Consider the following 17,993-nt stretch of genomic DNA (forward strand, 5'->3'; position numbering starts at 1 on the left):
AGAAGATTTTCCTGTGTGGTGACTGGGTCATCTGTGGAGGAGTGCCATCAGTTCTGTGGAGGTTTCCCCATCTTTCTTGACTGGATAAGGGCACAGGGGTCAGAGGAACTAAGGCTTCTGTTGTGGAGAAAAATTCATGCTGAGATAGCTTAGAAGTGAAGCTCTCTATATCTCCTCTTCCTTCTCTTGACTTTTTCTTCGATTATGAGGAGGCAATAGAGCCTGGCTTAGAAGGTAAGCCTGGGCTTCCTGGTCAGCATCCTCCTAAGAGCTGCCTTCACCTCCTGATTCTTCAGACTGTAGATAAGGGGGTTCAATAGTGGCGTCACCACGCTGTACTGCATGGATAGCACTTGCTCCACGACTGAGCCAGAAGCTGGAGTCATGTACCTTGAAGGGAATTGCACAAAGGAATAAAATGAGTTCAGGAAAGTGGCCACAATGCCCCTGCCAGCCACAGTCCATCCCATCCCAGACTGGCCAAGAGGGTCCTCAGAGCTGAGTCAACTATCATTGGTAGAAGCATCTAGAAATGGCTGTATTATTAGTGAGAAGTCAGTTATTTTTGCCTTCAAATGACTCCATACATGAATGATATTATGCAAAATATTAGAGGAGTTTCCAAAGAAAAAGGAAGTTCTTCAGTATATCAAATGGTACAGGTTAGACTAGAACTAAAGAAAATTTCAGGCATTTCTGTAGCACCTCACAGTTTTCAAACTGACTTTCCTTAATAGTTATGATGATAATATGAGGATTATTTTTCCTCTTCTTTTCCCTATATATGCATGTTCCAATCTTGTGATGATTGTTCCTTACAAAACTAAATGCTAGTCCAATAATGCTATCATTTTTCCTAACTTTTATGACTCAGAAATACCCCCGAATCACAGCACATCATTTTTCTAATGCTTAGTGGAACAATCATTTGTCCTTTTAAGCATGTTTGTCTTTGGCTTAGAAAATAATCCAAGCTATGTAAATAAAATGAAAGATAAATATGTGTTCAGCGTGAGATATGAATTCAAAATAGTAATATTAAAATTTTTAGTGTATCTTGTCACAAGAAGTATTTCCCAAAGAAGCATTAAAATTTTTTTTTTTCAATTATGCCATTTTCATTGGAATATTCTTTGTGGGTTTTGCATGCTTAGTTTAAAAAGATATTCATTTTATTCTCATTTTTTATCTTTTAGTTTATTCCTCCAAACATTTCTGTGAAGTGGGTGGGAGTAATTTTATCATACCATTATGGCAATTGAGGAAACTGAAACAAAAAAAGCTGGAGAGATTTGTTCCCAGGCTCAAGTGAACTCTTCTAGATCATTCCTTATCTTTCCCCACCCCTGACTTCTCTCCAAGTAACAACCAGATGAGGAAAGTGTGGAATAACTTGTGCAAATCCATCTCCAGTTCACTTAGAAAGAGCACAGGCCATTAGTTACTTTGTTTCCTGGGATTAAGGATTCATCAACTATAGCTGTTTATGCTTGAGAGAAACTTGGTAGAAAAGGGGTTGAGGTTTCAAGTTGGTGAGACTTGGTTTATATTTTGATTTGATTCCTAGCTTGTTTTGGCAACTTTGATAAAGTACCTGGTTACTACTGAAACTCAAGTTTCTAATTAGAAAGTGAGGTTAATAATATTTCTTTTGTGATGTAACACATATTAAAATTGAGCTTAACTGTGTAAAAATTCAACTCTCAGAAAGAAAATGGATGTTTTATAATTCACACATCTAGTTCACAAAAATGCCATAAATAGGACCCTTGACTCCTGAATTCCAGTACAACTCTTTTCCTGCTACTTCGCAATGTTTTGTTCTGTAGTTCAAGGTTACGTTAGAGTGAAAAATATCCTGCATTTACACTCCGGAGGTGTAACAATGACATACCTGAAAATTCCTGAACCATAAAAGATGGTGACCACAAGGATGTGAGATGAGCAGGTAGAGAAGATCTTGTTCTGACCTGAGGCAGAGTCGATCCCCAAGGCTGTCATGATGATATGGGTGTAAGAAACAAGCACTAGGACAAAGGTGCCAAGGCCCAGGACCACCATGGTGGTCAGGATGGAGGCAACGCTCACGTAGGGGTCAGAACAGGCCAACAGGAGCACTGGAGGAAACTCGCAGGCAAAGCTGTGGATGAGGTTGGGGCCACAGAAATCCTGCTGAACCAGGAGGATGGTGTTAAGTAGGCCAGTCCCCATTCCTATGGCCCAGGAGGCTCCCACCAGGCCAGCACACACCTTCTTGTTCATAGTCACCACATACAACAGCGGATGACACACAGCCTGGTACCGGTCATAGGCCATGACTGAAAGGAGGCAGGTTTCAGTGGCCCCAGAAAATATGACCAAGGAGATCTGGGTGAAACACTCTAGGAGGGATATAGTCTTCTTCTTGGAAAGCAGGTTCTCTAGCAGCTTAGGCACAATGATTGAGGCATAGAAAGCGTCCAGGAGGGAGAGGTGACTGAGGAAGAAGTACATGGGGGTGTGGAGGTGGGAGTCAGTCCTGACCACCAGCAGCATCAGCAGGTTCACTGTGAGGGTCAGGAGGTAAACCACCAGGAATGTTACAAACAGTACTACCTGGATCTGAGGGTTGTTGGATAGTCCTTGGAGAACAAACACAGTGACTCTGGTTGTGTTCCCAACTTCCATGGAGCATTAGAGATTCCCTTCAGAAGGACAAGAACAGAAAAGAATGTTCCAGTGTGCTATGAGTCTCAGAGCATGGCCGGGGATGAAGTGTTATGAATAAAGCTTTAGGACTGACCAAGGACCGTTCGTGTAGCAGGGGCAACCTGGCCATGTCAGATCTCATCAACCCTTTCCAGCTCAGGGCAATAATCTATTGGGTAAGGTGGAGAAGGTAAGAAGGAAGAGTGTAGAGAACCAAACCTAGAAAGGAAGGAGAAGAGGAAGGACATTATTCAGACTGAAGAAGGAGACAAAAGGAGTGGAAATAGTCTCCAGAGCACTGAGAAGTGCTGTTCTCCAGTTACAAAAGCAACAGAGGTCAAACCACAGGAAGCCTCACAGGCATAGTGGGTAAGCAATAAAGATTTTGGCCAACCATCTGACTGATAGTCCATGATGAATGTTGAATGATTAATAGAAGTATTGTGACAGTTGATGATGGCACAGGACCTTTCTCTGTTACTGTAAGTTCATGAATAAGTCATTTGCACTTCTTATTTAAAAAAAAAATCTTGGAAAACTTTAGATGGTTTCCAAAGTCCAAACCATCTTAGAAGTTCTGAAGAACGTGGATGAACTTCCCTAATGGGCCAGTGGCTGAGACGCTGCACTCCCAATGCAGGCAGCCAAGGTTCAAACCTTGGTCAGGTAACTAGATCCCACATGCCTCAACTAAGTGTTCTCACACCACAACTAAAAATCCCCCATACCACAAAATGAAGATTTAAGATCTAGAGTGTCACAGCTGAGACCCAGTGCAGTCAAATAAATAAATAAAAATGAACAAATATTTAAACAAAACAGATTGGAGACAATCTTCCTTGGATATCTCTGGTACTAAATGGAAATTTCTCCCCTTCTGTGTCAACCCATACAGAAATGGCACAGTCATAGTCTGGTTTCATGGGAGCCAGGCACGAGGAAGCCCTCAAATTGGAGGTGAGGGCTGTGCACATCAGTTATTCCAACAGTTTCCCATTCCAGGATTTCTGTGATTTTATAATGTTCACTGTTTGCACTGTAATCTTAGGACTTAACGCGAGAGTCTATGAAAACAATGAATTTTCTGAGTTGGTACCAGAGGATTTGGATAAAGCCAAGTCAAATTTGGAGCACCTTCTGTGAATCACAGAGATAGTAATGTGACAGTAAAAAAAAAAGAGCAGAGAAAATGGACTCCCTAGAACACCTGGTAAGGTGGACAGTGAGAGTGGTTAGTCCAGACCACGAGAATGGCAAGTGATGGCCCCTCTCCCCTTGAAGGCTAACTCAAGAGGACGATGAATGAGGACCGAGTTACTGTCTGTGGCTTGTGCACTCACTAGTTCCCAGATTGTATAGTTTTAGGGGAAGATGTAGCTGAGTGAGAAGGATATTTTTCTTCACCTGGGTTCCTTAGGCTAACAAGAGATGTTCTCAGTGGAGGATACCTGAATGGCATTCTTTTGAACACTGGAGCAAAGCCACAGATATAAGTAAGGCTTCATGTGATTGCTTCAACTTTCCCTTAGAAGATGCAGAGGTGGGGCTTCTGAGCAAGGAAATATTCCTCTAGTCCTTCTGTCCAATGAGATGAGTTCTGACTCTGCCTCCAGAAAACAATGGCTAGAGGGACTTTATCTCAGCTTTAGACCTTGGAGAATGTCTAAAGGGTCCCTGAGAGGCCCTTAGGAAGGAGGCTTGCTTTGATCTGAATGAGTTCTCCAGGGGCAGCTATTTCTTCCCTGTATTAGTCTTGTTTCAGAGAGTTGCATCATCTAAGAGGTACCCTTGGGTGGCCAATAATTTCCAAAGAGAAAATATAATAGTGTTCTAAGGTTTCTTATTTCAAAGCTTGGAATTCCTACCCTTCTTCCCTCCCTCCTTCCATTCTTTCTCATTTTGTTGTACGTAAATCATATTTACGCTTATACAAAATAAAATGATGAAACATTTAAGATGAAAAAAGATATTTAAGTTATTTTATACACTTCTATATAACCAAGAGATCACTGGACAAATTTAAAAAGAAATAAAAAAATACCTAGAAGCAAAGGACAACAAACATATGATGACCCAAAACCTCTGGGATGCAGCAAAACACTTCTAAGGGAGAAGTTGATAGCAATACAATCCTACCTCTAGAAATGAGAAATACATCATATAAGCATCTTAACCTTACATCTACAACATCTAGAAAAAGAAGAACGAAAACCCCCCACAGTTAGTAGAAGTAAAGAAATCATAAAAACCAGAGCAGAAATAAAAGAAATGAAGAAAAAGAAAGCAAAGATCAATAAGACTAAAAGCTAGTTCTTTGAGAAGATAAACAAAATTGATAATCCATTAGCCAGACTCATACAGAAAAAAAGGGAGAGGACTCAAATCAGTAAAATTAGGAATGAAAACAGAGAAGTTGTAGCAGACAATGCAGAAATACAAAAGATCCAACTATAGCAACTATAAGCTAATTAAATGGTTAACCTTAAAGAAACAGACAAATTCTTAGAAAAGTACAACCTTCCGAAATGAACCAGGAAGAAGTAGAAAATATAAGCAGACCAATCACAAGCACTGAAATGGAAACTATGAAAAAAATCTTCCAACAAACTGAAGCTCAGGGTCAGAAGCTTTCATAGGTGAACTCTATCAAAAGTTTAGAGAAAAGCTAACACCTATCCTTCTTAAACTCTTTCATTAAATTACAGAGGGAGTAATACTCCCAAACTCATTCTACGAGGCCACCATCACCCTGATATCAAAACCAGGCAAGGATACCACAAAAAAAGAATTACAGGCCTATATCACTGACGAACTGGATATGGAACAAAGGACTGGTTCAAAATGAGAAAGGAGTACGCCAAGGCTGTATATTGTCAGCCTGCTTATTTAACTTATATGCAGAGTACATCATGCTAAATGCTGGGCTGGATGAAGCAGAAACTGGAATCAAGATTGCTGAGAAGTAACAATAACCTCAGAAATGCAGATGACACCACCCTAATGGCAGAAAGCAAAGAGGAACTTAAGAGCATCTTGATGAAGGTGAAAGAGGAGAGTGAAAAAGCTGGCTTAAAACTCAACATTCAGAAAACTAAGATCATGGCATCTGGTCCCATCACTTTATGGCAAATAGATGGGGAAACAATGGAAACAGTGACAGACTTCATTTTCTTGGGCTCCAAAATCACTGTGGACGGTGACTGCAGTCATGAAATTAGAAGACACTTATTCCTTGGGAAAAAACTATGACAAACCTAAACAGTGTATTAAAAAGCAGAGACACACTTTGCCAACAAAGGTCCGTCTAATCAAAGCTATGGTTTTTCAAGTAGTCATGTGCAGATCTGAGAGTTGGACCATAAAGAATGTTGAGGGCCAATGAATTGATGCTTTCGAACTGTGGTGCTGGAGAAGACTCTTGAGAGTCTCTTGGACTGAAAGGAGATCAAACCAGTCAATCCTGAAGGAAATCAGTCCTGAATATTCATTGGAAGGACTGATGCTGAAGCTGAAACTCTGATCCTTTGGCCACCTGATGGGAAGAGCTGACTCATTGGAAAAGACCCTGATGCTGAGAAAGACTGAAAGCAGGAGGAGAAGGGGAAAACAGAGGACAAGGTGGTTGGATGGTAACACTGACTCAGTGGACATGAGTTTGAGCAGACTCCAGGAGATATTGAAAGACAGGTGTGCTGCAGTTCCTGGAGTCCCAGAGAGTCGGACATGACTGAGTGACTGAACAGCAATCACTGATGAACAAGGATGCAAAAATCCTTAACAAAATACTAGTAAACTGAATCCATCAACATATTGAAAGGATCATATACCATGATCAGGTGGGATTTATGCCAGGGATGCAAGGGTATTTCAATATATGCAAATTAATCAATGTGACATACCATATTAACAAACTGAAAGATAAAAATCATATGATAATCTCAATAATTGCAGAAAAATCTTTGGACAAAATCCAACACCTATTTATGGTTGCTTCTGTTTTTAAGGCTGAATTGTATTACTTTGTGTATATGCCACATTTAGTTTATCCATTTGCTCTTGTGGTTAATGCTATAAGTGTACCTATATCTTTTCTAGTCTCTGATTTCAGTCCTTTGAGTATATACCCTTATGTGGAATTGATTGATCATACCTTGATTCTATGTTTAAGTTTTTCAAGAACAGCCATACTATTTTCCACAGTGGCCAAACCATCTTACTTTATTCCTGCTATGGTCAATAATATGGCTGTTTATGGACGTATTCCATTTTGTTTATCCATTTATCCATTGATGGACATTTGCCTTGTTTCTACCTATTGGCTATTGTGAACAGTGCTGTTATCAATATAACTGTTCAACTGTTATCATTTCTTTGGGGGTATATATCTGGGAGTGGAGTTGTTGAACCATATGTTAATCATATATTTACAATATTAACCTAGGTTACATCTTTTCCATTTTTTTAAATAATGTTTTAAGGTTCCAATTTCTGCACACTGTTGCCAACCTATGTTATTTTTAGGTTTCTTGATTTTAACCATTATAGAGTATGTGAAGGAATTGTTGCGTTGCTGTTTTAATTTGCATTTCCATCATGACTAATGTTGTTTGACATGTTTTCATCTACTTGTTGACTATTTGTATGTCTTGTGTGGAGAATGGTCTATTGAAGTCATTTATTCATTTTTAAACCTGGCTTGTTTGTCTTTATGTTGACAAATAGCAAAAGTTCTTGATATACTCTGGATAATGATACATCAGATAAATAATGTGCAAATATTTTCTTAAATACTGTGGGCTATATTTTCACTTTCTGATTTGTAACTTTTGATGCAAAAAGGTTTTTAATTGTGAGGAAATCCATTTAAAAATTTTTTTTCATTGCTTGTGCTTTGCTCTCAGATCTAAGAAATCACCACTGGACGCGAGAGACGCCCGGCTCCCGGCGGCGCAGACGCGAGAGACGCCCGGCTCCCGGCGCAACCGACCACGTGCAGAATCGTGGCTGAGAGGAGCTGCCCCGCACCCAGGGTTAGGGCGGTGGCCGAGAGGAGCTGTACCACGTCCAGGAGGCGGTGGCTGCTTGGGCACCGGAGGGCCGAGAGGAGCTGGTCCACATTCAAAGCAGGAGGCGCGGCCTTGAGGAGATACCCCTCGTCCGAGGTAAGGTACAGCGGCTGCGCCTTGCTGGAGCAGCTGGGAAGAGATACTCCACGATCAAGTGGAATATAAGAATCCAGTGTTCTGGGGAGGAAGGAACAAGATGGCGGAGGGATAAGACGGCGAGACCACTTTCTTCCCCACAAATTCATCAAAAGAACATTTGAATGCGGATTAAAGTCCACAAAACAACTTCTGAATACTGGCAGAGGACATCAGGCTCCCAGAAAAGCAGCCATTGTCTTCTAAAGGAAAGAGAAGAAATCAAGCTCCACCCACCAGAACACTGACACATGCCTCCCTAACCAGGGAACCCGGACAAGTCATCCGTCCAACCCCACACACAGCAAAGAAACTACATAATAAAGAGAACTCCACAAACTGCAAGAAGAGGGAAAGGCCACCCCAAGCAAAGCAATATAAGCAAGATGAAGAGGCAGAGAAATACCCAGCAAGTAAAGGAACAAGATAATTGCCCACCAACACAAACAAAAGAAGAAGATATAGGGAATCTACCTGATAAAGAATTTCAAATTTTGATGGTGAAAATGATTCAAAATCTTGAAAGCAAAATGGAGTTACAGATAAATAACCTGGAGAAAAGGATTGAGAAGATGGAAGAAAGATTTAATAAGGACTTAGAAGAAATAAAAAAGAGTCAATATACAATGAATAATGCAATAGATGAGATCAGAAACACTCTGGAGGGAACAAACAACAGAATAACAGAGGCAGAAGACAGGATTAGCGAACTAGAAGATAAAATTGTAGAAATAAATGAAACAGAGAGGAAAAAAGAAAAACGAATTAAAAGAAATGAGGACAATATTAGAGACCTCTGGGACAATGTAAAACGCTCCAACATTCGAATCATAAGAGTCCCAGAAGAAGAAGACAAAAAGAAAGACCATGAGAGAATACTTGAGGAGATAATAGTTGAAAACTTCCCTAAAATAGGGAAAGAAATAATCACCCAAGTCCAAGAAACCCAGAGAGTCCCCAACAGGATAAACCCAAGGCGAAATACTCCAAGACACATATTAATCAAATTAACAAAGATCAAACACAAAGAACAAATATTAAAAGCAGCAAGGGAAAAGCAGCAAATAACACATAAGGGGATTCCCATAAGGATAACAGCTGATCTTTCAACAGAAACTCTTCAGGCCAGAAGGGAGTGGCAAGACATACTTAAAGTGATGAAAGAAAATACCCTACAGCCCAGATTACTATACCCAGCAAGGATCTCATTCAAATATGAAGGAGAAATCAAAAGCTTTACAGACAAGCAAAAGCTGAGGGAATTCAGCATCACCAAACCAGCTCTCCAACAAATACTAAAGGATCTTCTCTAGACAGGATACACAGAAAGAGTGTATAAACTTGAACCCAAAGTAATAAAGAAAATGGCTACGGGATCGTACTTATCAATAATTACCTTAAACGTAAATGGGTTGAAATTTTCAAAAAGTCTAGGAAACAATTCTCATAGCCATCAATAGTTCAGTGTTGAGTTCATGAATAGTTTTTAAAGTTTGGGACAAACTGTAGTATTTGCTATTTGAAGTACTATTTGTAATTGGCATATTACGATGTAACATTGGTCTTCATTTCCAACTTAAAACGCCTAAAAATGCCTAACAGATTTTTAGATTTGTGAATTTTAGTTGAAATGTATTTTACGATGTTACTAAACCTGCAGAAATATTGAAATATTTCAGAGAACTTATTCACTGTACATTTAATTTATTTTATTTATAAAAGTTATGAACTGTAGAAAGTTTTACTTGTTGGGTCAAATGCTTGTTGCTTCAAATGTTTGTTGCATTTGAAGTGCTAGTTACAAGAAAATCAAATACCTTCAATGTATAAATGCTATTAAGTTTTTAAAGGACTCTGGAGTATAAGTCAGTTTGTTTAAAGAAATTTAGTCTATTCAACCTGAATCAGCTCTGTCAAACATTAATTAAAAGCCTCATTTAAAAAAAAAAAAATAAATAATGGTGGTGGGAGGGAGGGTTGGGAAGCTGGCTGGAGGTGGAGGTGGTGAAGTTTATAAATCTAATTAAAAATGAAGTTGCATTTCCATTTTCCAAATCCACCCATCCACCAGCGTACTGTGTCACTAGACATTATGTACGATTTTACTTTGCGACAGAAACCATTACATTTAAAAATTCATTACAGCAAGGTGAGTTAGACACATGATGGATGCAGCTTTAATTCTGCCATATATTATTACAGTTAAAATGTAAATGATGAAAAATATTTTGTGCTTATCAGCATTTATGTGGAAATGTGTTTTACAGTGATATATGATGTTATATTTCTATTATTGTGATGAAAAAAAAAAGCAATACAAAAAGACAAAGTGTTTATTAAAACATGAAAAAAAAAAAGAAATAAATGGTTTTGCAGCACTGAAGAGATTATAGAAAGTAAATAAGCTAGATCAGACCTGTTTTATGTAGTAATTTTATAGTTTATTTTAATTATTTCAGTTGTAAAATATTGTTATACTGTTAATTAGTTCTGATTGTTCATATTAAACTATTGTAATGCAAATAAATAAATAAATAAATAAAATTAAAACAAGAAAAAAAAAACAAATAAAAAAAAAAAAGAAATCACCACTAAATTCAGGATTTATTCCAATGTTTCATTGGAGCGTTTATACAGTCATCCTTTGGTATCTGTGGAACATTGGTTCAAAGACATCCAGGCACATCAAAACCCAGGTGTGCTGAAGTCTCTAATGTAAAATGGTATATTATTTCCATATCACACAGGCACATCTTCCAATTTGCTTTAAATAATTTCTAGATTACTTATGTCAGCTAATATAGTGTAAATGCTATATAAATATTGTAATTACAATGTAAATATTTGCTGGTACATGGCAAATTCTAGTTTTACTTTTTGAAACATTGTAATTTCTTTTTCCTAATATTTTCAATCTGGAGTTGGTTGAGTCCATGGATGTGGAACCTGTGGATATGGTGTGTTGGTTGTAATTTTACTTTTTAACGTTCAAGCTTTTTATGTATTTTGAGTTACTTTTTGTATATGGTAGGAGAAAAGGGTCCAATTTCATGTGGATAGTAAATTTCCCAGCACCATTTGTTAAAAATACCATTTTCCTGCAATTTAATATTGTTAACTGTTGTCTAAAATCAGTTCACCATAGAAGGGTGGGTTCATTTCGGAATCTCCAGTCCATTTCATTCATCTGTACGTATGTCTTTATGCCTCACCGTCTCATAGTGTTTTATTTGCTGTTGCTTTGTACTAACAAGTAAAAATGGGAAGTGTGAGCCTCCAGGTTTGATTTTCTTTTTGAGATTGCCTACTCCTGTGACAGTCTTCTTTTTTGGTGTCAAGCACACCTCTCGCTTCATTGTCTTGGATTCCACATCAACTGTGGGACTTGATAATACTGAGCAAGAGGCTGTTAGAAATTTTCATCATCACTAAATTCACAGATAGCTTATTGAAGTTCACGGGTAGGTATTCTGAGCTCTTTGGGGATCTTGAAGTCTAATACTCTGGCATTTTCAGAGCAATTCAGTTGATGAAGTTGGTAATTCCTCTGGTGGTGCCTGAGAAAAGTGAAGGGAGTCCTTACCTAGGGGGAGGCATTATTGTATTGGATTTCTCATATAGAAAGACAACAAGCACAAATCTCTAGTTCTGAGAAGGACCAGGGAACAGAGACACTCATTACCTTTCTGGGTAATACTTAGCTCTCTCATTTCCCCGCCTGTAACTCCTGCCAGAGTTCCTGGATGATGACCTTACTGATGACATTATGTGTGTCAAGAAGATTCTGGATAAAGTAGGAATTAACTCCTGGAGAGTCCCCATTCTATTTTCTACTTTACCTCCCTCTTCTTCTTATGAGCTCTTTAGTTCTATTCAGTTCAGTTCAGTTCAGTCACTCAGTCGTGTTCGACTCTTTGAGACCCCATGAATCACAGCACGCCAGGCCTCCCTGTCCATCACCGACTCCTGGAGTTCACTCAAACTCATGTCTATCGAGTCGGTGACGCCATCCAGCCATCTCATTCTCTGTCGTCCCCGTCTCCTCCCACCCCCAATCCCTCCTATCATCAGACTCTTTTCCAGTGAGTCAACTCATCGCATGAGGTGGCCAAAGTATTGGAGTTTCAGCTTTAGCATCAGTCCTTCCAATGAACACCCAGGATTGATCTCCTGTAGAATGGACTGGTTGGATCTCCTTGCAGTCCAAGGGACTCTCAAGAGTCTTCTCCAGCACCACAGTTCAAAAGCATCAATTCTTTGGTGATCAGTTTTCTTACCAGAGCCCTTTTTCTTTATCTCCTGGTATTTTAAGATAGAATGTAGTCTTCTAAACAAAAATCATCAGGCAGACTTAGGTTTCCAATTTTCAAGCCTCACTTACTCCACTTCTGTTTAACAATTTTCCTAACAAAGATTCCCTAATAGAGGGCTGAAACCCAGGATTTCCTTCAGCAGGTCTTGCACATTTAATTTGACTTGTTTAGACTCAAACCCTAAGGCAAGCTCCTTGTATCACGGCCCTACTATCTTTTTGGAGTTTTAAAAAAAATGGAGGTGGCTCAGTGTCTCTTGCCAGCTGGCCAGGAAAATCTTTTTGGTTTTAATTTTCACCCTCACTCTTCTACCTCAGCTTTCCTGGGGATAAAGGTAGGTGGAAGTCGAGCTAAAATCCTGTCAGTCAACTTGCCTTGTCTCCTTTTTGATCAGGTTGGCCCATAAGGCACTCTGTTCTGAGAAGCTGGATCAGCAGCTCTATGAGAAGCTGTGAACACCTGCTGTCTTTGCTGCTTCTGCCTTTTTCTGTTCCTGGAACTCCTCTTCCCTATGGCTACCTTATTTTGCTTCTTTGTACTTTATTGAAGCTAATTAGTGTCTGAGCCCTGGGCTCTGTAGTGACACCACTGGACATGCAGGGACTATTCTCCAGGGATACGTTACTGGTGATCTGACTTTTGATCTTTACTCAGTGCCCCCGATGGCACAGGAATGAATTTAAGCTTGTTCTGAAATTTTGGGGGGATTTTAACAGGTAGAGATGTGGAGTGGGAAAAGGACAGAAAGGGCAGGGGCTCCAAGAATCTGAAATGGGTGACTTGAAGAGGGTTGAGGTATTTCCTTACCCCTGAGATAAGAACACACCCTTCAGAAATTGCTGTGAGAGGAAATCTTTCTAGAAACAATAGATGAACCACATCTTCTTTATCCATTCCTCTGTGATGGACATTTTGGTTGCTTCCATGCAGCTGCAGCAAACATTTGGGTGCATGTGTATTTTTGAATTATGGTTTTTCTATGGGTAATGCCCAGTAGTGGGATTGTTGGGTCAGATGGTAGTTCTATTTTTAGTTTTTTAAACAATTTATTTACTTATTTTAAATGACCCTTTTAGCATTTAATACCACTGAATCAACATAGAGATGGCACCTTATGTCCAGATCAAACTCTCTAAAAGGCAGTCATGTGGATATTTGGAGATAATAAGAAATGTTGGTATAGATAACCAAATATGGCTACCTCAGTCTGAGAGAAAAGTATGTGAAGCAAAGGTTATCAATAATTCATCAACATCACTAAAACACTGAGTACCAGAAATTTGTATTTCACTCTATGGAATGTGAGGATAGTTTGTGTGAGCCATTTCACATCGATCTGGTTGGCCAGGCTTCCATTTCTGTCCCAGTAATCCATGACTCATTTGAAGAAAACGATCTCAGATAGTGTGTGTACTAAGTCACTTCAGCTGTATCTGACTCTTTGTGACCCTATGGACTGTAGGGTCCCTCCCTTCCCATGCATTCTAAGATCGAGGAAAATCAGGAGAGTATCTCCTACCCATTTACATCTAATAATTCATACTGCCTTTTCTGGTCTTGGTTGGACTGTAGCCCATCAGGCTCCTCTCCAGGCAAGAATACTGGAGTGGGTTGTCATATCCTTCTCCAGGGGATCTTCCTGACCCATGAATCGAACCCATGTATCTTATGTCTCCTGCAGTGGCAGGCAGGTTCGTTACCACTAGCACCACCTGGGAAACCCTCTCAGAGAGTAGAGTATTGTTAAACAATTATTTATTGTTTTTGCCTGTGCTGGGTCTTCACTGCTGCACATGAACTTTCTCTAGCTGTGGCGAGTGGGGATTACTATTTAGTTTCAGTGTGTGGGCTTGTCATTGTGATGGCTTCTTTGTTACAGAGCACAGGCTCTAGGGCACGTGGGCTTCAGTAGTTTTGGCACATGGGCTGAGTTGCCCTGTGGCACCTGGAATCTTCACAGACCAAAGATCCAACCTGTGTTCCCTATTGGCACTCCCAACCACTGGACCACCAGGGAAGTCTTATTTTTAGCTTTTTAAGGAACCTCCAGATATTTTTCCATAATGGTTGTATCAGTTCACATTCCCACTAACAGTGTTCAGTTCAGTTCAGTCGCTCAGTTGTGTCCGACTCTTTGCAACCCCCATGAATCACAGCACCAGGCCTCCTGTCCATCACCAATTCCGGAGTTCACTCAAACTCATGTCCATTGAGTCGGTGATGCCATCCAGCCATCTCATTCTCTGTCATCCCCTTCTCCTCCTGCCCCCAATCCCTCCTAGCATCAGAGTCTTTTCCAAAGTTTCCCTTTTCTCCACACCCTCACTAGCTTTATTGATTGTAGATTTTTACATGATTGCCATGCTGACTGGTGTGAAGTGATACCACATTGCAGTTTTGATTTGCATTTTTCTAATAATTAGTGAGGTTGAGCATCTTTTCTTGCATTTGTTGGCCATCTGTTTTGGAGAAATGTGTATCTAGGTCTTCTGCCCATTTTTTGATTTTTTTTTCAATTTTGAACGCATGGGCTGCTTTTATATTTTGGAGATTATGCAATAGATTATTACTCAGCCATAAAAAGGAACAAAATTTGTTCTTTTGTAGAGACATGGATGGACCTAGTTAGTCCAGAGTGAAGTAAGTCAGAAAGAGAAAAAAATCATATATTAATGTATATATGTGGAATCTAGAAAAATGGTATCAGTTCAGTTCAGATGCTTAGTCGTGTCTGACTCTTTGTGACCCTATGGACTGCAGCATGCCAGGCCTCCCTCTCCATTACCAATTCCCAGAGCTTACTCAAACTCATGTCCATTGAGTTGGTGATGCCATCTAATCATCTCATCCTCTGTCATCCCCTTCTCCTCCCAACTTCAATCTTTCCCAGCATCAGGGTCTTTTCCAATGAGTCAGTTCTTCGCATCAAGTGGCCAAAGTATTGGAGTTTCAGCTTCAGCATCAGTCCTTCCAATGAATGTCCAGGACTGATTTCCTTTAGGATTGACTGGTTGTATCTCCTTGCAGTCCAAGGGGCTTTCAAGAATATTCTCCAATACCACAGTTCAAAAGTATCAATTCTTTGGTGCTCAGCAACAGTATAGATGACCTTATTTGCAAAGCAGAAATAGAGACACAATGTACAGAACAAATGTATGGATACCTAGGGGGAAAGGGTGGGAGTAATTGGGGGATTGGGATTGACACATACATACTACTGATACTGTGTATAAAACAGACAACTGATGGGAACATACTGTATAACACAGAGAACTCCTCTTGATGCACCTAAAGTGGTATCCTAAATGGGAGGGAAATCTAAAAAGAAATATATATATATATATGGCTGATTCATTTTGTTGTGCAGCAGAAGCTAACAGCCTTGTAAAGCCAGGTCCGACTCTTTGCGACCCCATGGACTGTAGCCCACCAGGCTTCTCTGTCCATGGAATTCTCCAGGCAAGAATAGTGGGGTGGATTGCATTCCCTTCTCCAGAGGAACTTCCCAACCCAGTGATTGAACCCTGGCCTCCTGCCTTGCAGGCAGATTCTTTACTGTTTGAGCTACAGGGAAGCAGCTATACTGCCATAAAAATTAACTCATTAAAAAAAATATATATATATGACAGCAACTCAGCAGTTGAAAAATTTGAACACCTGGGTCCTGTGGTTGGGACCCTGCACTTCATTACTCTTTCTCGCTGCTTTACTGGCCTTTAAGGGGTAGGTTTGCAGAACTTTATTGTAATTTGATCATGAGAAATGTGAAAGAAGGATGTTAGGAGATCTAGTCCTAAAGTCTGTTTCTGCTTCACACTGAGGTCCAAATCGGGGCAAGTCAGCTCTGTCTCTGTGGCTCAATTTTTTCATCATTAAATGAAGACTTTAGTCCAGTGATTTTTCTGAGATCTCAGCCTGCTTTGACAATTCAGCTTGCCAAAATTACATTCAAGATACCCCATTTCTGCCTTAGCCAAGTTATTTATCTTCTGATTCTCTCTTCCCACACTCTATACCCGCTGGTACTTTTGGCATTCAGACCATATTTCTCTTGTCTTAGGGACCAGCAGCTCCCAAATGAAGCCTCCATAGCCTATTAAAGGACCATAAAGGCCTTGGCAAGTGGTGGACAAGACAGCACTTTCCTATACTTAATGAAACCAAACTCTCAGGAAATAACTTGGCTTTCATCATATGATTTTAATCTGAATTTGAACACAATGTGACACATCTCCCAGGGATATTGCATGTATTTTCTCCCCTAATTATGAGATAATAGTCTTCCCCAATCTACAGGGTTTTAGGAATAATTCCTGTGTGTTGTGTGTGGGGTAGGCAGGATTGAATGACCATTCCTCCTAGTGACCTCACAATCTGCTTATTGTTTTGCCTCAGTTACACCCTCAGGAAGGCATATGCTCTGGAAAATGTAAAGCACCAGCTCCACCAAGTGTGCAGAGCAGAAATGCCACTGAAACTGGAACTGTTTAGCTAGCTCCTCAGCCCTGGCCTTCATCTCCAGAGAAATAGCCTCATTTTGGAAATTTCGCCTGGAGTATGCCGCATATGAGGACTTGATTTTCAGAGGGCTTTGCTGAAGAAAACTGACAATTGAGGAGAGGATCTTAGCCTGATGGTCAAAGGATCGAGAACAGATAGACGTGAGGGAGCTGGCATGGAAGTGGATTGCTATTGTCTTTCTGAGAACTCTCTTGGAGCTGAATGGGAGATGAAGTGGCAGCTGAGCATTAGTTTTGCTTTCTCCAACTTTTCCTTCCTCTAGGCTTGGAACAGTTCTTGAACCCGTTAGGGATCTGGAGTTGTCTGGACTCAGGTGGGTGATGGAGAAACTTAGGACAGGGGGTCAGAGTGCACGTGTTTCAGCAACCTCTTGTGAAGATGACCCTGGATGGTGTACCAAAATAAAGACTGTTTTTCTCTTTTTCTAGCCTGATCTCTCCTCCATGCTGCTTTCCTTTGACATCTATATTGTTGTGAAGGCAGGAATTTTATTGGGCTAAATTAAATGTTTCTCTTCATATGTTCCTTCTCTCACTCCCTTCTCTCTCATTCATTTTTTTTTGTATTCTAATTGAGAGCCTATTAAATAATAGGAACTACTAGATACTGAGGATGCAGAATCTCTTAGATAGGGTTTTACTCTCAAGACTCACATTTTAGAGGAAAATATTCCCTGTTCTTTCCTAGGATCATGCAAGGGAAAGGACTCCTGAGACAGACTCATCATTCATTCTTTTATGCACCCCTTAATCAACAAATAGTTAGTCAGGATTTATTATTTGCTATGTTCTACTTTAGGTATTACTAGTTAAGAATAATACAGTTGGAAACATACTTATTTTTATTTCATTTCTTTCCAGGTTACTCTGGAGCTGTAGATTTTGCCAGGCAGTTTTCTGTATGGCAACAAAGAAGGAGCTGGGTCTCAGTACTAAGATAAGACTCTCTCAGAATGAAGTGGGAGATTTGCTAGTGGTTGGATTTCTGCTTTGTGCATAAACAAAAGTAAAAGATTGAAGGAGAGGCAAAAGAGGAGGGGTTGAAAGGGTAAGAAATGAGAGGAGAAAGATGGTGGAAATGGCTGTTGGAGCTGTGAAGATTTTCTTTACTGTTTTTCCCCCAGTTTTATGGACAGCTGATTGGCATACATAAATGTGTAAGCTTAAGGTGCACAGCATAAGAGTATAAATACACACACACATAAATGTGTATTGCAATAGGTTCAGTTAATATCCATCATCTAAAAACTTCTAATTGGGAAAATCTTGAA

General features: G+C 39.9%; 1 protein-coding gene across 1 annotated transcript; it reads right to left on the minus strand.

Moving 5' to 3' along the window:
- Nucleotides 1–227: 227 nt before the first annotated feature.
- LOC129535991 (olfactory receptor 5BS1-like) lies at nucleotides 228–2,667 on the minus strand. The gene is made up of 2 exons (XM_055394772.2): nucleotides 1,895–2,667; nucleotides 228–390 (listed from the first exon to the last, which is right to left on the minus strand). Exons 1-2 carry the CDS (start codon nucleotides 2,665–2,667, stop codon nucleotides 228–230), a joined length of 936 nt encoding a protein of 311 aa, XP_055250747.2.
- Between the last annotated feature and the right edge of the window lie 15,326 nt (nucleotides 2,668–17,993).

Source organism: Moschus berezovskii, chromosome 6, assembly GCF_049115385.1.
Source record: "Moschus berezovskii isolate FMDL1 chromosome 6, NW_MosBer_1.0, whole genome shotgun sequence".
Classification (NCBI taxonomy): Eukaryota; Metazoa; Chordata; class Mammalia; order Artiodactyla; family Moschidae; genus Moschus; species Moschus berezovskii.

Excerpts from the sequence above, each read along its gene's own strand:
- LOC129535991 (XM_055394772.2), bottom strand. The coding sequence starts at position 2,667 with ATGGAAGTTGGGAACACAACCAGAGTCACTGTGTTTGTTCTCCAAGGA. Across the intron at positions 391-1,894 it reads TATGGTTCAGGAATTTTCAG|GTACATGACTCCAGCTTCTG; the intron begins GTATGTCATTGT and ends ATTCCCTTCAAG.